At 39.3% G+C, this 23,382-nt stretch overlaps 1 protein-coding gene across 1 annotated transcript in view; it reads left to right on the forward strand.

Annotated features, from left to right (window-relative positions):
* Nucleotides 1-23,382, forward strand: part of adgrf3b (adhesion G protein-coupled receptor F3b) — a 48,997-nt gene that overhangs the window by 17,994 nt on the left and 7,621 nt on the right. The window contains exons 10-14 of the mRNA XM_033648422.2: nt 4,666-4,896; nt 13,669-13,908; nt 14,090-14,224; nt 14,403-14,593; nt 15,944-16,126. Coding sequence (XP_033504313.2) covers nt 4,666-4,896; nt 13,669-13,908; nt 14,090-14,224; nt 14,403-14,593; nt 15,944-16,126 — 980 coding nt within the window. The remainder of the gene's footprint in view (nt 1-4,665; nt 4,897-13,668; nt 13,909-14,089; nt 14,225-14,402; nt 14,594-15,943; nt 16,127-23,382) is intronic.

A 23,382-nucleotide genomic window follows, 5' to 3' on the forward strand; every position in this document is an offset into this window, starting at 1 on the left:
TGTATTATAGGAGGTCCCCCGGCAGACTAGGCCTAAATCAACCTAATTAGGGGCTGGTACAAGGCAAGCCTGAGGCGGCCCTAACTATAAGCTTTATCAAAGAGGAAAGTCTTAAGTCTAGTCTTAAATGTGGAGACGGTGTCTGCCTCTTGGACCGTAACAGGAAGATGATTCCACAGGAGAGGAGCCTGATAGCTGAAGGCTCTGGCTCCTGATCTACTTTTGGAGACTTTAGGGACCATGAGTAACCCTGTACTCTCTGAGCGCAGTGTTCTGGTGGGATAATATGGCACTATGAGCTCTCTAAGATATGACAGAGTTTGACCATTTAGAGTTTTATAAGTTAACAGTAGGATTTTAAATTCAATTCTGGATTTTACAGGGAGCCAGTGCAGAGAAGTTAAAACAGGAGAAATATGATCTTGTTTCTTAGTTCCTGTTAGTACACGTGCTGCTGCATTCTGAATTAGCTGGAGAGTTTTTAAAGACTTATTAGAGCTACCTGATAATGAATTGTTTGGGGCCAAGAACAATAACTTAAGTTTTGTCTGAATTTAACATAAGGAAATTTGTGCTCATTCAGGTTTTTATGTCTTTAAGGCAATTATGAAGTTTAGTTAATTGATTGGCTTCATCGATAAATACAATTGTGTATCATCCGCATAACAATGGAAATTTACAGAGTGATTTCTAATGATGTTACCTAAAGGAAGCATATATAGAGTAAATAGGATTGGTCCGATCACAGAACCTCGTGGAACTCCAAAACAAACTTTAGTATGTAAGGATAATTCATCGTGAACATGAACAAACTGAAAACGATCAGATAAATAAGATTTAAACCAGCTTAGTGCAGAACCTTTTAGGCCAATTAAGTTTTCCAGTCTCTGGAGCAGAATGTGATGGTCAATTGTGTCAAACGCCGCACTAAGATCTAATAAAACAAGTACAGAGACAAGTCCTTTGTCTGAAGCAATCAGAAGGTCATTTGTAATTTTAACTAGAGCTGTCTCAGTGCTATGATGCACTCTAAATCCTGACTGAAATTCCTCAAATAAATTATTATCATGGAGAAAATCACACAGCTGGTCTGCAACTACTTTCTCAAGGATCTTTGAAAGAAAGGGAAGATTAGATATTGGTCTATAGTTGGCTAACACCTCTGGATCCAGGGTGGGCTTTTTTAGGAGAGGTTTAATTACAGCTACCTTAAATGACTGTGGTACATAGCCTGTTAATAAGGATAGATTGATCATATCTAATATATGAGTGTTAACTAAAGGTAAGACCTCCTTAAGTAGCCTAGTTGGGATGGGGTCTAAGAGACACATTGTTGATTTAGATGAAGAAATCACTGCGGTCAATTGTTGAGGAGGAATCGAGGAGAAGCTATCTAAATATATATTATGTCCTACAGCTGTGTTTGAGGTTAGATAGGTAGGCCTACTATCTGAGGACAGGAGGTCATGAATTTTGCCTCTAATAGTTAGAATTTTGTCATTAAAAAAGCTCATAAAATCATTACTGCTAAGGGCTGAAGGAAAACAAGGCTCAATAGACAATTTAACATCTGGGTGATAATCGTTCCAAACTGATCAAAAATAGTGATCCTCTAACACAGTACATGTTTAGGCACTCAAGAAACCAGGTTATTTAGAGAAAGCAAGTTACGAAAGTAATCAGATACAATGTTTCCAATCCATACTAAATCCATGTATACATGCAGCAAGTCTTCCTTGATGATTTTAACTATACTCTCCTGAGACCCAGGTTTATGTTTGGTATGCCGTTTTAATCTCTCTTAGCTCTTTGGAATGAAAAGGACCTAATAAATATAAAAAACTTAGAATTGTCTTTGAACAGAAAGTAGTTTTTGGACAAAATGATGTCATCATATGGCAACAATGGCTTATATGGCATAACAGCATCTTAGTGTGTTACTATTGTTAAAATTGGCCATATCAAAGTACAAACTTTATTATGCATAAAAAACAATTTTGAACCCTAAAACTTGATCAGGTTGTGTACCTTGTCCACTTTTGTGTCAGAATCCGCTGCAGACCTGACTTGGCAGAGATGGCTGTTATCTTGTTTTTAGATGGCTTAGTGTGTTGTGCTCTTACTACCACCAGATGGTATGAAAGTGTCCATGAAGTTCATCTGTTTTCAGACAACAGATCACATATAACATATGATTGTGGCTCATAAATATTATGTTGTCAAGCTGCTAAGCTCCCAATATAATCATTATTTTACATGAAAAATACAGGTTAATAATGGCAGCTGTGCTGTGAGATTGGTTATAATGAGATGTATAATGAATGATGACAGAGATTTTAAGAAAACAAAAGGTTGTCATATTTAAGTACAACAGAAAGTCAAGCCAAGTCAATTCTAATTATGTAGCCCAATATCATAAATGAAAAATTTGTCTCAGTGAGCTGCTGTGCATTTAAATCATTACATTGCATGTAAATCATTAAAAAATATTGGCAAAGGATCTCTAAACTGTGTTGTTAATATTGCTGCTCCATTTCTGAAATGTTTTAGAGGACACTAAGAGCGCAACAGAGTCATTACTGACCTGGAGCCCACCTGAATACGGATGGAGTATATTCAAATGTTTCATATCCCTAAAATATTTTACAGCGTAAGATATAAGGTTGTGTAAGTTAATAAACCAGAACAATTGATAAAAGTCTTTGTAAAAGTCTTTGTAAAAGTCATTGTGTCATAAATGTAAAAAATACAAAAAGTGGCTATGTTTAACCAAATCTGCAAAAAATGAATAAATAAACACACAAAACAAACATTGATCCAAAAGTTTCTAAATGTAGAATCATGCTCAAAAAAATTCTCAACATTCAGTTAGTTATCTGAACGTGTGCATTTTTAAAAGTTTGAGCTTTGAGTGCAAAGATGTTTTGATAGTTTCATCTGTAGTAGAAACAATTCCCCAGTGCCTACATTGTTGTTGTTTTTTGGGGGGGTATTTCATATCCCTAAAATCTGTACACCCTAAAAGGTAAAAGGTTGTGTAAGTCAATAAACAGTAATAATTGATGAGTATTTAATTTATGTCATTAAAAACAATTAATAAATACAACAGACATTCCTATCAACCTGCTTCTCTGCTCTTCTGGCAGCACAACACTTTTTCACTGACTTTTGGACCACTTATCTTATAGCATAATGATGTCATCACAAGCACACAACATGATGGTGCAAAAGACCTAGTTATCTGCTGCAAAATACAATTTATGCTCTCGCTATTGGATCAATTTTAAACAGGGTTGTGTAAACAATGATCTCCTGCTGCCATGACGGGACAATGTTGTGGCATCAGCACACATTTTCAAAGTCACTGGACTGCTTGTGGCATAACGTAATGACGTCATTGCAAACATACATGATGGCGCAAAAGGCAGAAGTCTTGGCTTTCTGTTGCAAAAAGAATGAATGCTCTAGTTCTTATAGGTTCCAATTTTAGATTTTTCAGACAGCATCATGAAAACAACAATCCCAAAGCTGCCTATTGGAGATCTGATTTCAGATTGTTAATACAAGAAGCATTCTTTTTGCCACTGGTCTGTGAAAAAGACCAAAAGTCTGAACTGGTCTCTAGAAGCTGGACTGTTCATCACATCCCATGATATACTGCAGAAGTGATGGATGAACAATTAATAGTTTGATGATTTGGCTAAGGTTGAGGTAATAAAAATGTAAGGTCATGATTAGCCACGTGGGAGCATGAATGTACTCATGCAAATCTACGTTGTAAGTTAAGAAATATATTCTGTGCAAATTTAACAAACTGGAAAGAGTTCATCATCATGCTGTTGGAAGATATAGTAAAGGCCAGAGTTTGTGACAAACATGAGTATTAATTCCCTAGCAACAATATGCAGATATCTTGATTTTTTAAAATTGGTCAAAGTAGTCACCATGAGTATGCATCATGGAGATGGAACCAGAAGGCACTGAGGTATCTTGCTTCATATCAAAGTCTTGGATAGACAAATGACAGTAGGGACTTATAAACCAATGGACTGACATTAGGCGTCATGTGGCAGTAACAGTTATGAGGTAGTAACAGTGCCAAAACAATGTCTGTATATACAAGATAGCCAGCAGGACGGGATCATGGGCAGCACAGGTGTGATGTTTTCACGACGTCCCAGGGATGCAACCCTCCGAGGATGATTTTAAAATTAGCAGTTAGCAGCTAACTCAAAGAAGAAGAACAGCGACTGAAAATGTCCACAAATTGGGAAAACAATGAGGTCCAGGAGCCTTACCCTCCAAGCAGGAGACAAGATCAGCCACAATATAACTGGGATGATTGTTGAATGATTGTTATTACAATGTTCATGCCACTGTTAATGTTAATACTGCTCTGCCAACACATATTTATGTTATATGTCACACAAGAGGCCAATGCTGTTTTGTTACAATGCTGTTTCTTTCTTTTCCATGATGCCAGGATGCTGGCTAAAATCACACAAGGGAGCAGCATGATGCCGCTGTTGTTAACTTCTGTGTAAAAATATAAAAGAGTCATGAAGAAGGGACTTTGTAGCAGCTCTATTGCCCACACTCTGTGTAAAAAGTACCATAAAAAGGCTTTACCACTTCTAACCTAATCATACTTATTGTGTTGCGTAGGAATGGTCACCATAGAGTCCCCAGAGTCTGCAGTGTGCTACGAGTCTGAGCCTGAACTGAAATGCACATTGGAGGAGAAGACAGACAGCAGTGGCTGGAACATGAGCAGGCAAGATAGTCGCTTTGAGCTCAGCGAGGGCAGCGTGGTGAAACTGAACCACACATGTACCACAAAGGAAAACATGTCTTGTGTTGCAGTCAAACTCCAGAAGGTGACAGGCATCTGGGCAGGCAAGTACAAAATTGATTCTTGCTAAAAATCAATTGAAATTAAAATTATTTTTTGCAGAGGTATACTTTGTGTTTCATCATCACTTTATTAGCCAGACACAGGGTCCAAATCATGACATACACACACAAGACACATAGTAGGGTAAAAGAAAACAAACAAACAAAAAAAACATCAGTGGGGACTATCCCCTAGGAGACACTTGTACCAATGCTTCCCCAGTGGTGACTGATACCTAACATCACTACATCTGGGACTCACTAGCGCATTAACAATATAGTTCTGGGACTCATCTAGACGGCAAATAAACGTATACATTAGAATCCTTAACAGTGCCTTCAGGGTGCTGACCCCTGCATTACAGAACAGGTGACTAGCGCTGGATGACCTGGGTCTCTTAAGCAGAATTCTAAAACAATCATTGTATGCGACCTGTAGTCTCTGCATACTTGCCTTTTTATACACTGTCCATAAAGGAGCAGTATACAGAGGGGTCCAATATGTTTTGAACAGTCTCATGTTAACATCATGTGTGCACATGTGAAATTTCCTGGTCAACATGTTTGCTTGGGCATATAACACTGTCTGTAGATGTCATCATCATCATGCATGTTGTCAGTAATGTAGTGTCCCAAATATTTAGTCTTCTTTGAGACTTTCAATACTTGACCAGACAGATAGAAGTTCGAGAAACACAGATCTTTGTCCCCTTTTGATATACATATCAAGACAACACTCTTTCTAGCATTGTACTGAACATCATATTCTACCCCATATTCAGAACAAATATTCAATAAATGCTGAAAGTCAGCAGTGCTTGGTGAAAGAATGGGCAAGTCGCCAGCATACATAAAATGATTTACCAGGGTGTTACCAATCATACAGCCTGTTTTACACCCACTCAATTTCTTGGATAGTTCATCCATGTACAGGTTGAAAAGGGCAGGTGTAAGTAGCCCCCCTGGCGTACTCCATTGGCCACCCCAAATGAGGAAGAGAGACATTTACCCCATTTTACCTGCATTCTCTGTTTGGCATACCAAAAAGCTAAAATCCTTATAATGCTACCAGGAGCACCCCTTTGACGTAATTTCTGAAACAGTTTAAAATGGTTAACACGATCAAATGCCTTAGAGGCATCAATAAAACCAATTACTGTGTGCCAAGCTTAGCCTTAAAGCCAAACTGATTGTGTGTGGTGTCAATATAATGACTTAAGCGGTCAAGCAAAATCCTTTCAAGGACCTTGGATACCACGCTGGCTAAAGCAATTGGCTTATAGTTGTCTATACTACCAACTTTGCCAGCTTTGTCCGTAATAACTGGCACAAGAGTGACGGACAGTATAGAGTCAAACAGCAGCCCATGTGTCATGAACCCAGTAAAACACATGGCAAGTAATGCTGCAGCCTTAGGACTTGCAAATTTAAGGTGTTCAGCTGTGATATGATCAGAACCACTGGCTTTCTTCTCAGAGAGCTGTTTTATGGCCTTGTCCACTACACTTTCCACAATGTATGGGGCACTCTTAATGCTATTAAAAAGAGCAGAATAGTGTTGTTGCCAGATTGCGGCTATATTATCAGCATCAGAGATACCCTCTATGACACTGGGGGTTGAAATATTGGTCTTATTTAAGGCTGTCACCTCCTTCCAAAACTCAGTGATATTATTACATTATAGCTTATCAGCCATTGCATTCGCTCTCACGGCCTGTTCATGTTTGGCAATGTAACGGTAGCATATTTGTATCTAGCATTGGTAAGCTTTTTATTTTCCAGTAGGGGCCCATTCCTGGGTCTGCCAGCTAGTACCCAAGCCTTATAGGCCTCTTTAGCTACTTCATCTTGTGCTGCCACATATCTGCACTAGCCAGGCTTAATGTTGTGTCTGTCTTGGGGCGCCGGTGGCTTAGTGGCAGAGCAGGTGCCCCATGTACAAGGCTAATGCCGGGTTCAAATCCAGCCTGTGGCCCTTTGGTGCATGTCATCCCCCCTCTCTCTCCCCCTTCACACTTACCTGTCCTGTCCAATAAAGGCAAAATGGCCAAAAAATATCTTTTAAATTAATGTTGTGTCTCTTACTAGTGCTTCTACTAAAGTATGTTTTACTAGACTCATACACAGCATCCACAATACTGCCATACATGTCACAAAGGGCTTTACCATGGGAGATGTCCTTGAAGTTAGCGTCTACACACATAATGGCATTTCGGGGTAAGCAGACATTACTTAGCAAAGCATCAGTTTTCATAAAATATGTCAATAGATCATCATCTGTAAGCTTTGCCCAGTCTAATTTGGCCTTGCAGCCATCACCCCCTTCATGAGTCAGCTCAGGAAGGCACTCAGCATAAAATATCATAGCAATCAGCACATGATCAGACAAGGTTGTTTCATATAGAATTTCCATAGACTGTAGAGCTGCATGGGCATCAGCAGTACTGATGCCATGATGTTGTGTGCCAAGCCTCACTTATATAAGAATAACTGCCTGAAGGTAAGAGCAATTAGCTTGATAAAATAAGATTACTGTCCTCACAAAATGGTAGCATATGCTTGGCAAATAGGGACTGGCCATCTGAGAGGTCAGCATTCATATCACCAACTACACACACATTAGTAAAATTATGTTCCTGAATGAAGGAGTTAATAAAACCAAGCCTGTCCATGTAAATATGTTCATTCTGTGGACACTCATATGGCGTATAAACATTAAGAATAATAAGATCCTTGTTTCCAAACTTAAGTTGAACAGCAATACACCAGTCAACCTCAGTCTGGATGACATTTATTACAGAATCCAACTTTTTGTGCCACAGGATGGCCACACCCCCTGGTATCCTCCCTCTCACTATTCCCATAGTAAGATCAGTTGTGGATTCCCTAGCACCGTGAAAGTTCACATCAAAACAATTCAATTTTCCTAAACGTTTCTTATAAACAGAAAATATCACATCTTTGGAGAAAATTGTCTATGACTACGAGCCTTATTGCCTGCGCCATTGCCAACACGCAACCTCCAGTTATATGACACCACGCGCATAGTCTCTTATGAAGATAGCGCAGCGGCATCTCCGGCAGACACCGCAGCAACAACAAGTGTGGAGGTGGTCTTGCTGGACCCTGTAGCACCTGCCTTTCGAGGCTCATAATATCGCCGCATGACAGAGCCCTCAGGCCATAGTTCAGGTCTATATCTCTGTCACTTCTTTACATTCCACACACACTTTAAAAGAGCTGTATCTAGTGTTGACAGTGTTAATGCGTTCACACAAAACATCACGGCCAAGTTTATCTTTGAGATAATTAGCTAGTGTCACTGTTTCAAGGTCTGGAGAGAATTTGGTGGCAAAAACGCTTACCAGCTTCGTTCGTACCACCTTGATATTACTTTGCCCTCCTGTGCCATTGATAGGCTTGGGCCTCTTCTGGGCACCGCCACCGTTCACTGCACACTGCTTCATCAGCTCTGCTCGATTCTCAAACCTCTTGCACCGGCCTTTTCTTAACACGTAACTCCATTTCGGTGAGTTCAGAGGTGCAGCTGTACCTTCTGGGCTCCCATTCCCCATGTCGTGTGCGCCATCTGTCATCGCTGTAGGTGAGGTTGATGACGAACCACTAGCCCGAATTCGTCCACAGAGCTGACAGTAGTCGTAGACGGGTCTCCCCCAGAGTGACCCCACCGTCAATCCACCGTCATTTGTCCCATCCAGACCAGCGCCCTTGACTCGGGTCTGCGGCAGCCGCGTCTCCAATACAGCAACTCTGCTCTCAATGCTGGAGGGCACAGAGTGCAAGTCCTCGCCAACATCCGTGTTTTACTGCATGTCTCAGGGCGCAGACCTCACTTTGCAGCCACTCTATCTTGCGAAGTAAGCTGGAGATATCCATGTTGTTGATTGTCACGGGCAGCAGCTCTTCAAGATAGTGCGAAACAAACCGTGGAACGTTTTCCCCGTCTGGCACCTTACTCACATTACTTTAACGTGTACCTCAAAAACTGTTGTTTACTTTCCAGATTAATTATGAACATAAATGAAAACAGTTAAATGTATTTATGCTAAGCAGTCAAATGATTTAGCTTTTTTGAAGTTTCAACAGTTTAACATGATTAATCAAATTTTTTATCACATTACAAATTCCACTATTTTGCATTTCAAAACAGTTTTGAAGTCCATATTAACAAGATGAAGCAATTCTTATCACAGTGTTTTGATTGGGAATCAAATGAATGCAATGAAACTTTCCTTATCTTGACTTTTAGATTTATTTCTTTTATATGAGTGTGGCACCATGACTTAAGGCCCTGACACACCAAGCCGTCATTTGGCCGTCGGTCAAAGTCGGGCCATCGGTGAGTGTCTGTCGCCCTAGTTTTTGCGGTGGCCGCGCCGTCGGCACTTCAGCGTCGGCGGCTTTTCGGCCGATGACGCTTGCTGAATCGGCGGCGGAGCTTGTCAGTGAGAGAGATCACTCTGTTTGGATGTTCAGGTTTTATTTCCTCGCCCCTGTAGCGAGTGAATCTGCCTGTAGTGAAACCGGGGCTAACCAGTGCTTCCTCCTCAGGCTCCGCAGCTACTCAGCTGCCTGGCAGACCCGCTGCTTCTTCCCACTTTAACCTGAATAACAAACCGGGGGCTAGCTGTGAGGCTAGCGGAGCTCTCCGTTTGGATCCAACCGGAGCACCGAGCCCCGGTTTGTTATTCAGGTTAAAGTGGGAAGAAGCAGCAGGTTTGTCGGGCAGCTGAGTAAAGTGGAGCCTGCAGAGGAAACACCGGGACGTCTGGATGTAATAGTCTGTGGAGGTGCTGCGGTGCTCAGCTGCACAGATAGGAAACCCCTCGACTGACAGGATGTACCACTCTCTTACTCCTCTACTTTGTTTATATCATGCATTCCTCAGACTTCCTCGGACTTCTGGTTTTGCCTCTCATGCAGGCACAGAACATACATGCTACTTGGCCGTCAAATGTAGTCCGTGTAGTGTGTTCAAATGCAACTGACACAGGGCGACGTGAGGCAACGTAGACAACGCAACAGTTGGCTTTCGTCACCGCTAGTTCTTTGATGTCGGTTTGGTGTGTCAGCACCTTTAGAGGTAATAGACAACTTCAAAGTGCGTAGTCTGTCAAATAAAGTGTTTGTTTGTTTCCTTTTTTTTCTAGGATTGAACTGTTCCAGTTGTGTTTCTTAGTTACTTACATATATTTTGATTACTTACTGACGTCTAATGATCCCCAGTTAGTGCAACAGCATTCGCACTTTTCAGGAGTTCCTGTTTAGTCGCTTTCTGTGTGAAACTATTCCCCACAATGGTAAGACATATGACTGGCCACAACATGTCAACCTGAGCACATCCCCTTAATACATAACATACACTAATCCATCTATTGAGTACAGCATACCATACCATGACTTAGTCATACCAAAAATTAGAAAAAAACAACAACATTTGGCCACAGGGGGAGCCACAGTGATCAGTCGCATTTTAGCCATTTTTAAGCATTTTTCTGTTGTTATAGCGCCACCCAGTTGCCAATTAGAGTTAAATTTCTCCAGTCACCTTGAGGCGTCCTGTTCTACATATCTACCAAGTTTAGTAGTTAGACCTAGATAAGAAATTAGCTATCTAGTGGCCCTATTTTGTTTGATCGGGTCAATAATAGAGGGGTCCCCTCAGATTATGTGTGGTCACATGCCTACAAAGTTGTGTGGTGATCGGTGAAACCCTTGAGAGGTTTAAGTGATAAGCCAGGCCCTCCTCAATATTCATTGCCTTATAGAAGCTCAGTTTTAGTAAGTTTTCCAACTTTTGCCAAGAGGGAACTTTAGATATTGGTCCCTAGATTATGTTCACCCAGTTTCATGCAGATTGGTCAAACTTCCTAGGAAGAAATCGATTTTAAGCGTTTTTCAAAAAATTCAAAATGGTGGAAAATCTCTATAACCGGAAGTTATGGCTTCTTGGGGCAAATTTGTTCCTCATGAGGAGAGGCATCTCTGTTCAAAGTTTCATGTCTCTATGGTCTATGGGTTTCTGTGAAGTGCTGTCTGACTCAAGTCTGACTCAAACACACTCAAAAGACACCTACAATACACATTAAACATGGCTTGATTGAAATTCTTTAAAACACGAGTACACAAATCGGCGTCATAATAACTTGCAAGATTCCCATACAAAGCATTTGTCTTTTGCTGGACACATTTTTCCCACAATTACAACATGCTAACATGATAAGCATAAGCCTATGGCATTTTACATTGTATTAATTAGCCTAGTGGCTAGCAGAGTTTTCCTCTACTCATATGAAGCCAAGGACAACAGCAACATTTAACAAAGGAGACGTTACATAACTGGTTAAATTACTACTCACAAGGTTCACTGACAAATGTATTGAATCCGTGTATCATTCGTTCATTCGTTTTTCAAAATAAAACCAAATATGAAAAAACAAAATAATGACTTGTTTTTTCAATATTTGTTTCCAGAACCAAAATGAAAAAACGGATAACGACTCGTTTTCCGATTTCCGATTTTCTGTTTTAATGGAAAATGGATAATGGGCCAGATTCGGGCCTTTCATGCACTTTCAATATTTTCATCTCTCCGGAAGCCAAGTTTTTTTCTTTTGCAAGCACTGGTTTCTTGTCGGACCGGTCGGAGTGACAACTACATCCGGTTCATGGAAGCTAACGCTTTGGCTAACAACCGCTGCGTGTGGAGGCTGCAAATTTGGAGAAATTGTTCAATATGCTGTAAGTTGTGCTAAGGTAACAATACGTGCCAGCTTACTGTTTGCTTCTACAGCTGACATATTGGAATAGACTTCATGTGGCGAGTAATTTTTACGCTATTTGAAGATTTATGTTTGTCGTGATTCACGAATTTGCCACAATCAGCCATAACGGCAGCATAGATGGTAAAAAATAAATAAATAATAATAATAATATTAAAACACATTTCCCATCACAGGTACGTAGATTTTATTGATGCCACACAATTATTTTCAATGTCCTGACTATAACACCAACTATTATAATCCAGTGTGAAACAGAGCTCAAGCTTTTCACTTAGAACACTGGTGCTAGGAAGAGCATCGTGATTTCCATCAGTCTTCATCGCTGCTGCTCCTGTTGTCAGTACTAGCCTACTGCTGCTTTCATCACCTGGTGTAGAAAAAAGAAATCACTGTATAAGAGTGCAAACATTTTTATCTACATTATATACACATCTTGTACACATGGTTACATTCACAAACATATGGCCATGTGTAAACTGCAAAAAGCTGAAACTCTACACGAAATTATAGCATTATTACTGCTGTTTTTCTATAAGATTATCTATTTGGCCTGTTGCTTTAGGACAGCATGAAGTGGGGAAATAGAGAATGGGGGAATGACACGGGCCGCAGGCTGGGATCGAGTCCGCGACCGCTGCAGCGAGGCGGTGCCTCTATGCATAGGGTCTGTGCATGCTGCGTACAGACTACACTCCTGACCAGGTGATGAAACCGGCAGCAATAGGGGCATCGGTAGCTTAGTGGATAGTGCCGACGTGGTGTAGGAGTGTAGTCTTTATCACTATCCCCGCTGTCAAGACAGCTGTCGTCACTTTCGACTGGTGGAACCCTGGTTTGAAGTCCATCTAGTCGTTTCCCATAGAACACTGATGCATTCATTTTGTCTGTGCTGTGGAAAAGTACAAACAATGCATTTATATCCCAGCATGCTACTTTTATAATGTTTATAGAAATTAACTAGAGTGGCGTTTCCCAAAGAAAATACATGTGAGTGCTGAAATCCACCCAAATATAGCATTATTTCTATGCTGCCGTTATGTCTGAATGTGGCGAATTCGTGAGTCGCGACAAACAATAAATCTTCAAATAGCGTAAAAATTACTCGCCACATGAAGTCTATTCCAATATGTCAGCTGTAGAAGCAAACAGTAAGCTGGCACGTATTGTTACCTTAGCACAACTTACAGCATATTGAACAATTTCTCCAAATTTGCAGCCTCCACACGCAGCGGTCGTTAGCCAAAGCGTTAGCTTCCATGAACCGGATGTAGCTGTCACTCCGACTGGTCCGACAAGAAACCAGTGCTTGCAAAAGAAAAAACTTGGCTTCCGGAGAGATGAAAATATTGAAAGTGCATGAAAGGCCCGAATCTGGCCCGTTATCCGTTTTTTTCCATTTTCCATTTAAACAGAAAATCGGAAATCGGAAAACGAGTCGTTATCCGTTTTTTCATTTTGGTTCTGGAAACAAATATTGAAAAAACAAGTCATTATTTTGTTTTTTCATATTTGGTTTTATTTTGAATAAAGAATGAACGAATGATACACGGACTGTATTGTCTTATCCTAGACATGTTTTCCACACTAATACCACATGCTAACAATAGCCTATGGCATTTTAGATTTTAAATTAGCCTAGTTTAGCCTACTAGCAGTTTTTCTCCAATCACATGAAGCCAGGATAAATCACACACTTAAAATGAAGGTCTGCAGTCAGTCTCCACAGGTCTATCGCAATTCCAAAATAGTATTTTGCCAGAGCTGGCCATACAGTTGCCCACAGTGCACAATGGTGTCTTATTTTCCCTCCCTGCGGCAGCAGAAAACAGGGAGCTGTGGCTCTGTGTCCACACGGACTCTGCTTTTAGTTTTAGCATTTCTGTTTATTGGAATTGTTGAATTCCAAGACAAATCTGCTAGTGACACTTCTGATTTGAGTCATCTGTTTTTTTCATCATGTCCCCTGCAGGCTTATACGAGTGCGGATTCACCAAGGGGTCAGTCAGGCACACAGCCAAGACAGAGCTGAAAGTGGCACTCCTACCTGATGAGATCACCATGATGATCAACCCTCTTACAACAGACTGTAGCACTGAACAGAATTTGGCTCGAAATATAATGGCCAATGCCACCATCCTTAAAAGCAACGAGACCTATAAAGTTCTGTGGACCTACATGAATAAAACTCAGTCTATTTCAAATATCATGAGTAAGACAAACTTACAGTATCTATCTGTCCTTTTTCCCTCCTTATGTTGGCTACAGCATACAACACTACTTTAATTGATAATGTCAATGCAGATTTAAATTCACAATACTTTTACAAAATGCATGTATATTTCTACAACCACAAACCTGACCCTGAAACTACTATTCATCTTTCTTTACAGCTGTTGGAGATAATCTGGTCTATACTGTTAATGTTTCTGTCAACTGCATTAGCCCTAAACAAAGTGTTGATATCACTTTTAAGAACACGAAGAACCAAGAAAAATCTGCAAGTGTGGATATCCCAGTAATTTATGGTAACTGAAATTGTGAATACTTTTAATTCTATTTAATCTGCTGTTTTTTTTATTCAATTTAGGCTACAGTATAATAAAATATATTGTCACATTGTCAGAATAATTTATAACTTAGTTTATTCTATTTATTTGCAATGCCTTTTGCATCAGCTAATGATTTCTTGTATTTTTCTCCAAGATAGTGACAAAATTTGCAGTGACGAGAACCCTTGGCCAAAAACTCCAGCCGGAGCCACAGTGACAATTCAAACATGTACAGAGGACAGGGTTGGCAAAAAGTCACGCACTTGTGGTCAGAATTCTGTTTGGCAGTCGGTGATCTCCAATTGCGTCAGTAAAGAGTTGAACAAAGTGTTAAATTCTGCAGATGTGAGTGTGGCATTACAGCTCATGACCTTAAAATTATGAGCTTCTATCTGACTTTTTTTGTATAACAATGCTTAGTCACATGGGAATAGTCGATGTTCTCAACATTTTTTATAAGTAGGGCTGGGTATCAGAACTCAATATCTTTAAGGTATCGACTGAAACAACCCATTACCAAGTAGTCCCAAAATTTCTCTAGATAAAGGATACCTGCATTTGATCCTTTTTTCACTGTGCCATCTCCCCGCCGGATCAGCAAACTTTCTCAAGATCTGCCTAGTCAGTAACATCCAACACCAAGCCATGAAACGATAACAACAAACTCACACCAGCACTGTGGCGGCTCGACTCAATCATTAAACCTGTTAATAATCATTAGGTAATGTTAAACATGGGATGCTAACAGTTAGCCCCATCACTAACTGTCTCCAGTAGAACTCCCACTCCCACAGCAGCAGCTACTGCATATGATGTATGTCATGTCACATGATGTATGTCACGTGATGTTACATTAATAGCAACTGAACTTAAACCTTTCAAACAAAAATTGACTAAAGCAATTTTTATACAACCTGTCACCTGATTCTAATTTCTGATGTATGAATTAACCTAACTGGATTGGTATAAGCATTAAAAAAAAATGTAGAAAATATAATGACTAAAAGTTGACTAAAATGCAATGAATTTTCATCATCTAAAATGTTTTAAATTTTCATTTACTATAACTATGTAGGATAAAAATGACTAAATTGTGACTAAAACTAATAAGCATTTTCATCTCAAGACTAAGACCAAATCTAAAATAGCTGTCAAAATTAACACTGGATCTAAGGCTAACTCTAAATATCTCATAATTCTCGTTAATAATGAATACATCGCTTTGTATATTAACACAAATATGATTAAACAGTGAACTTTTTCCAACAAAATCATAAAGCTTTAGCTGCTAAGGCTTTACACAAAACAATGAGATTTTGTTGAAAAAAGTAGACAGTCATCTATTTGCTAAGACTTAGCTGATAAAACCTTAATATTCAAAGAGAAAAATGAGTTATTATTAAAAGGGTTCTATGTGTCTACTTGATCTTGAAAATACCTTTTAAAATATAAAAGGATAAATTCATGTACTCAGAGTCATTTTAGGATGCCTGTTATTTTGACAAATAAAGAGATTTTTTTTTATGTATCAGTTGAAAATGTTGAACATTAGTATCTCAGATCAACTCAGATCACAGATGGAACCTCATGATTCCAAGGTCACCACTGTTAAGACTCCATCAACATTTTGAATGAGGATGTAATTTGTGTGCTTTTGCAAGTTGGTAACAGGAGATATTGTTTTTTTGTTTCTAGAACTTTGCAAAGGGACTTGGGGCTACACAGAAGGAGGCCAAGAATATATTTGAAGGACTTAAGAACAGCTCTACATTAAAGTCTGATTCCGATTTAATGGCTGACTTAAGCGCTTCCATCAATGTTCTTAATGTGATGGCCAGTGCATCAGAAAAGTTTGCCTTGCAAGAGGATGTCTTGCCGGTAAGTCCCTGTTGATTTATATATTTTATTGTAATATATGTGGAGTTTTATGTCTGAAGGTTCATGCTTGACCTTAGAAACAGCAGTTTGAAAAAAAATCTTTACAAGGGCCCAATCAATCAATCAATCAATCAATTTTATTAAGAACTGATTATGCAGTTAACTGACGCCAACAGGACTGGATGTGTCAATCAATCACTCAATCAACTTTATTTATAAGGCCCAATATCACAAATCACAATTTGCCTCACAGGGCTTTACAGCATACGACATCCCTCTGTCCTTTGGACCCTCACAGCGGATAAGGAAAAACTCCCCAAAAAAAACCCCTTTAATGGGGGAAAAAAAACGGTAGAAACCTCAGGAAGAGCAACTGAGGAGGGATCCCTCTTCCAGGACGGACAGACGTGCAATAGATGTCGTACAGAACAGATCAACATAATACAGTAACAGTAATCCGTATGACACAATGAGACAGAAAGAGAGAGAGACAGAGAGAGAGAGAGAGAGAGAGAGATGCAGGACAGACAGTGATGACAGTAGCTTACAACAACATTAATTAAAGTAATAATATTATAATAATAATTACGGCTATTGTGGTACAATATGTTGAAAGTATATATTAATATCTGATAGTATACATATGTGACAATAATCATATGTGTATCATAACAGTAGAAGTATGACTAATGATAACAGCAGCAGGAGACCCACATAGGTTGTTTGTTTTTTTCCCAAAGCTTTTAATGACATTTCATAGTCATCCTCACGTATGGTAGCGCATTTTCACCCTAACTTATCATAAATCTCCAATTTGTCTACAAACTTTGTCTGTGTCTCCATGTCTACATATGAGGTGCTAGGTATCTTCCTGTGGCTGCTTTTGTCATTCTGGGATGCTATATCAATTTACTTGTTACATGCATTGTGTCTTTTCAAAATACACTTATGTTTTCACAGGAAATGTGCACTTTCTGCTCATGAGATGCATAGTTGCAAAAAAAAAAAGTAAATCAGTAAAACACCTCATATTTATGTTTATCTACTTGTGCAACAAAAGTATGTTTAGAAAGGTTTAGAAAAAACATAATGATTTGGCTCAACATTCAGCAAACAGTCCTCATATGTTCGACCCAATCAGCTCTATGGGGACTTTCAGGCTCGTTACATTATGCTGTTACTTTTGCGTTGGCGTTGACGAGTGCCATTGCATTTTATCGGGACATCGGGAAAAATAGCATCGGGAAAAATAGCACCGGTTCAGATTTCCCCTGTTAATTTTTTTGTTTGTTTGTTTGTTTGTTTGTTAATCAAAATTACTGCAGTTACTGCAGCGAAGACCAACATTTTAATGTGTAGGAGATAGTGTCAGGTTTTCAGCTGACTAATTTCTGGATATCTGGCACTAGTGCTGTGCATTGGCAAGAATCTGGCGATATGATATGTATCATGATACAGTGGTTATGATTCAATATATTGCAACAGATTGCAATACTGTAAGAAAGGCGGTATGTTGAGATTTTTAAAAATCTAATGTAAGGAGAAGTGTCAGTGCCTGCAGTGCACCATTTATGATTCTGCCTGTTCGATAAGCCTCTGCTCTTTGTGTTTACACCGTCAATATGTTGTTGCGTTGGCGTGGAAAAGTCAAAAGACTTAAGATAGATTATAACGCTGAAGGATCTGGGGGTCTGGGGTTTAAACACAACAGAAAATGAATTGTTGCCATAAATCTTTGTATGTAAACTGTTAATTAAAAATGGATACAATATTTATGAGAATGCAGACATTATCACAAAATTTAATATTGCAATACTTAAGTGTATTGAAATTTAATTACATCTCTATAATCCAACTTTAAATATCTTTTAACTCCCTTCAGTATATTGATTTTGTGTTAGAAAAAAATATGATGAAACTGTCTACTTTTTCCAGCAAAATCATTGCTTTGTGTAAAGCCTTAGGCGATAGAACCTTCTATGGAGCTTTATCCCTATCTTTATTCAAATGAGTGTTCTATCTGTTTGAGAGCATTATTTATTGATTTCACGTTCAAAAACCCTGCCCTCGCACTCAAATAGCCTCTGCTTTTGCTTGGATCTGCTCTGTTTCTGCTCAAACTGTGTGCTCGCACTCAGATACCATGTTGCTCGCACAGATTTCCTGCTCAAGCTTCAGCTTTTCTCCTCGCACTCAAACTGTTTCTGTGCACTTTTGGAATTTCTGCTCTCAGATTTCTGCTTTGCGCTTGGATTTTTTTGTGTAACAACCCTGTCAAAATCCCCCAACCAATAGAATGCCAGATTTACTGTTGACCAATGAAATGATCCCTGCCTCTTTGAGGGAGTGATGTTGTACTGTATATCATAGACATATATACATAGACGCCACATTGACTGCCGCTGCCTATTGGAGCCGACGTCCTCGCCGGCCGCCATCTTGGATGGGTCTCGCTTCGCCTCCACAGTGCATTCACTTCTATTGAGGAAGGAGCTGTATGCACAAGTAAAATAGAATAACTCGCTGAATTTTCAACTGATTTTCACGCGGTTTGGTTTGTTACAAACGGCACACATGTAGTACAGGATGCTTTCGTACATTAAAAATGCGGGATTTCATGCTTTAATACTTTCTGCAGATAGCAGCAGCATGTTATTTAGATCACAACACAGTTCTTTTATTCACCTCAACCCCAGAGTTGGATATATATATATATATATATATATATATATATATATATATATACAGTATTTATATACTGTATAAACATACTGTATAAACACCATATACACAATACAAAACACAGTATAGCATATTATGTATAGCATAATATGTAGATCTGAGGTTTGCTCAAACTGTCAGCTCCTTTAAATCAGGGCTAAAAACACTATTGTTTACTGAAGCGTACTCTTAGATTAAATACTTACCTGCTGTATTCTGCTGCCCGTACTTTTTAACTACACTCTGCTGATTTATGCCTTTTATTATTTTATTTCTTTTCTTATCCTGACGGTTCAATGTATTGAGCCTGTTTTTATTTTATGTTACTGTATTTTATTATTATCACTATCATTCTCAATTACTATTTCCCTTTTCAATCGACTGTTTTTATTGTTTTAAATTGTGTCTTGTTGCTTTTAATGTCTCTGTAAAGCACTTTGAATTACCTTGTGTTGAATTGTGATTTACAAATAAACTTGCCTTGCCTTGCCTTGCCTAACACACCTTTGTGCACATATTCACTTTTCCACCAGCTGTGCTGCAAATATCCCCTGCTGCTCATCCTTCTGTATCTTTTTTCAAATTATCTTGACCACAGTCCCATTTTCATAGTTATAATACCAATACCAAAATTAATTTCAGTGTTTATGTAAATACTGAAAATGTTTTTTACTACTTTTGAGGGATCACAGCAGTCAGTGTAATAAGAATAACTTTACTAATCCCCGAAAAGAAAATTTCAAAGAAGTCTGTAAGATCATCTATTTAACAAAGAATTATTAAGTCTGATGGCTGTGGGTATAAAAGAGAGTGGGTGTGTGTGAGAAATAAACTCAATCAACAATAGAGCTTTTTCTTTATTAAAATATATTAATAAATTTATTAATATGCTATACTATGTTTTGTATTGTGTATATTGTGTTTATACAGTGTATATATATGTGTGTGTATATCTATATCTATCTATAGCCTATAGGCTATATATATCCATCCCACTCTGGGGTTGAGGTGAATAAAATAACTGTGTTATGACCTAAATAACATGCTGTTGCTATCTGCAGAAAGTATTAAAGCATGAAATCCTGCATTTTTAATGTACGAAAGCATCCTGTATCATAATTATATGTGTGCCGTTTGTAACAAACCAAACCGCGTGAAAATCAGTTGAAAATTCAGCGAGTTATTCTATTTTACTTGTGCATACAGCTCCTTCCTCAATAGAAGTGAATGCACTGTGGAGGCAAAGCGAGACCCATCCAAGATGGCGGCCGGCGAGGACGTCGGCTCTGATAGGCAGCGGCAGTCAATGCGGCGTCTATGTATATATGTCTATGCTGTATATCGTCACGGCTGTGATTCGGTCATGGGCACTGTGGCACGAGGCCACAGGCCGAGTGTCGAAGACAATTACAGCCGTGATGATATACAGTACAACGTCACGACCTTGAGTGTGATATTGCTTTTATACAACAGTTCAACAACAGCTTAAACAGCAATGCTGAGTAAGGAAATGTTAACAAAAGGTGATGTAATAAATTCTTTAAGTATGTTATGTACTGGTCTGTTGCCAGGCAACGCATTACGCACGCAGGGAATTCTCAAGCTACTGTGTATTTACATTGATCTGCAACTGTGTTACTTCGTCCAGTTCGGCTAATGAAACGTTGGCAAACCTGGATGTTGGCACGGCTGGATTCAAACACACCTGGAGGTCTGCACTGAAGAGTCCTGGCTTTCCTTTTCCTCGTCCTCTCCTGACGACCACTCATAATTTAATTCAAATGTAATTTTGGGGAAAATATCCATCTTCTTGGTGTATAGTGTCAGTTTGCGTCAATGTAGCGAGTGTGACAGCTGGTTAATTAATGGTTGTATTTATATTTATAACACCCGTGAGCGGAGTGATTTTACTGTTACATTTCCCAGTGATGATGTACTCTACATCAGCACTCACCCCAGATAGCACATCTGGCCGATGTCGGCCCGACTTATCAAGTTTAGATCGTTAAGACGTAGCAGGGAGAGCGTTTGCTCATTGCCAAGATGTCGCTGAGACGTCGGCCTTTAATGGAAAATGACCACCACGCGACGTTCAAACGATCAATAAATGAAGCTGTGCTCAGTGGGCGCTCCTTCATTAATATTCATATGCTTCGTTAACTACGACCTTTATTCATTTAGGTCGGACCTTTCAAACTACAAATATTTCACCATTCACTGTGAGAAATCAGTGCTAACATTCAAAAATAGCTGACTGTTACCCTATTTTGTGTGTAAGTGTGCACAATGAAGAGACAAAAGTCAATTTGACAAACTTTATTTTCAAATTTCCACAAACAATATCTGATGGCCAGTCCGCTTCTCCTGGCAGCCTGCAAGAGACAGAAAAGACGATGAGCACATAACTTCAACTTTTTGTTAGCATTTCAGCTGTATTTTAGCCAGATTGAAGGCTTTGGGTCCGTCACTCTGCTTAATTTAGTGTTGAAACGGTTAAATAACGGGATCCGGTGTTATGTCCCTACTGGTTTCCAATTTAACTGGTTTCCTTACCGAACAGCTGCAGATGTGCTGCGCCTCCGTCAGCAGATTCGTCACAAATTCACAAACATAGGCCTACACAACATATTACTGGCGATTTTAAAGTCACAGCCCACAGCTACCACAGCGAATATACTTCTGTAAGTGAGCACTACGTACCAGTGACATTAAAAAAAGAAAGTAAAGAAAATATGATATACACAAATTTGCGTCGAGCTGGACTCAATTTCACGTCAACCAAAAGACAATATAACACAAACCGCACATCTACCTGTGTGAGTCACTGGGACTCACAGAGAGCAAGGCTTTCCTCAGGTATTAGCTAAAATACCCAAACATATTTATCAGTGTTTCTTGTTCTTTTTCCACGAGTCTACAAACATATTCAGTGCCACATTACAGTCTGCACAACAGTGCACACTATGACAAAGTCTGTCATGTTTAAAAAGCGATCTAACTCGGAAAATGCTCTCAAAATACGCTAAATAGGCTAATATGTAAATAAAAACCAAGCACTTATAGCCACTGGATCATTACAGAGGTGAAAAGCAAGGACTTACATTTACTCACGTCACTGTAATTGAGTAGTTATTTGTGTACTTGCACTTTTTAAAAATCTAATTTGAGTATTACACCAGTATGTTTTAATTTAAGTATTATGCTTCACTGCATTTTAAATGACTTCCGTGACCGAGTAAAAAAAAAAGAAAAAAGGTCGGCCGAAATTTTAAAAAAGCAAACGGAATTGTTTTTGCGTTAACTACCATGACACAATAATAATAGTATTACACTCTAAATACACTCTGACAACCTGGCAGCTAACTCTGATGGAGACATATGAGCTCTAAGAACAAACTCACATTTATGGACGCACACTAAAAGAAATGTCGCCATGGTCCGAGAGAGGTGACGTCATGCTGTTATCTCTATAGGTACGTCGTGAACATGATGCGTTCATGTTCACAGGGCAGCGTCGGACATGAGTTGTATTGTTAGAAATCGTTTTCTGGGATTGCCTTTCTTGTTACAAAGCAAAATTAATATTCCCTGGTCCATTCTCCTTTTATACTCGCTCATGGTCTGTTAATTGTATTTTACTAAACAATATATAATAATAATAACAATAATAATAAAGGCTATAAAATAATATCAAAATACTATATATATATATATATATATATATATATATATTAAGCGTATTTTGAGAGCATTTTCCGAGTTAGATCGTCACTTTTTAAACATGACAGGCTTTGTCATCTTTGTCATAGTATGCAGTGTTGTGCAAACTGTATGTGGCACTGAATATATTTGTAGACTCGTGGAAAAAGAACAAGAAACATTGATAAATATGTTTGGCTATTTTCAAGGCAAGCCGAGGGTAACCAGTTGTCTCAGGTCAGCCCAAATCTAAATGTTACCTTGATGCTGACTTAATTTACTAATACCTGAGGAAAGCCTTGCTCTCTGTTGTGTATGTTTGTGAATTTGTGACGAATCTGCTGACGGAGGCGCAGCATATCTGCAGCTGTTTGGTAAGGAAACCAGTTAAATTGGAAACCAGTAGGGACATAACACCAGCGTTAACTCCGTTAACTGTTAACAGCAGCTCAACAATCAGTCCTTCATCTCGGAAAAACAGTGGTTTCAAAACTGTGCTATTACCTATAGCCACCGGGTCCGTTTGCTTTGCAGAGGAGGAGACCTCGACTGATAAATTGCCCATAAAATCACATTAACAACATACCGAAGGCATCCTTAAATTTCACTATTTGACCTCCGCGGTCCTCTCCGCTCCTCTCACCCACACATGGGCACCCGTTCTGGGATACACAGTGTCGGCCCGCCCAGCCTGACCTCCGCGCTCCTCTCTGCTGCTCTCACCCACACTTGGGCATCCGTCCAGGCCGCGGAGGTCAGGCCGGGGGGGCCGTGGAGGTCAGGCCCGGGCGGGACCATAGGTGTGTGGATCCCAAGTCTCGAGCCCTGCCCAGGAC

This window comes from Epinephelus lanceolatus, chromosome 13 (assembly GCF_041903045.1).
Source record: "Epinephelus lanceolatus isolate andai-2023 chromosome 13, ASM4190304v1, whole genome shotgun sequence".
NCBI lineage: Eukaryota > Metazoa > Chordata > Actinopteri > Perciformes > Serranidae > Epinephelus > Epinephelus lanceolatus.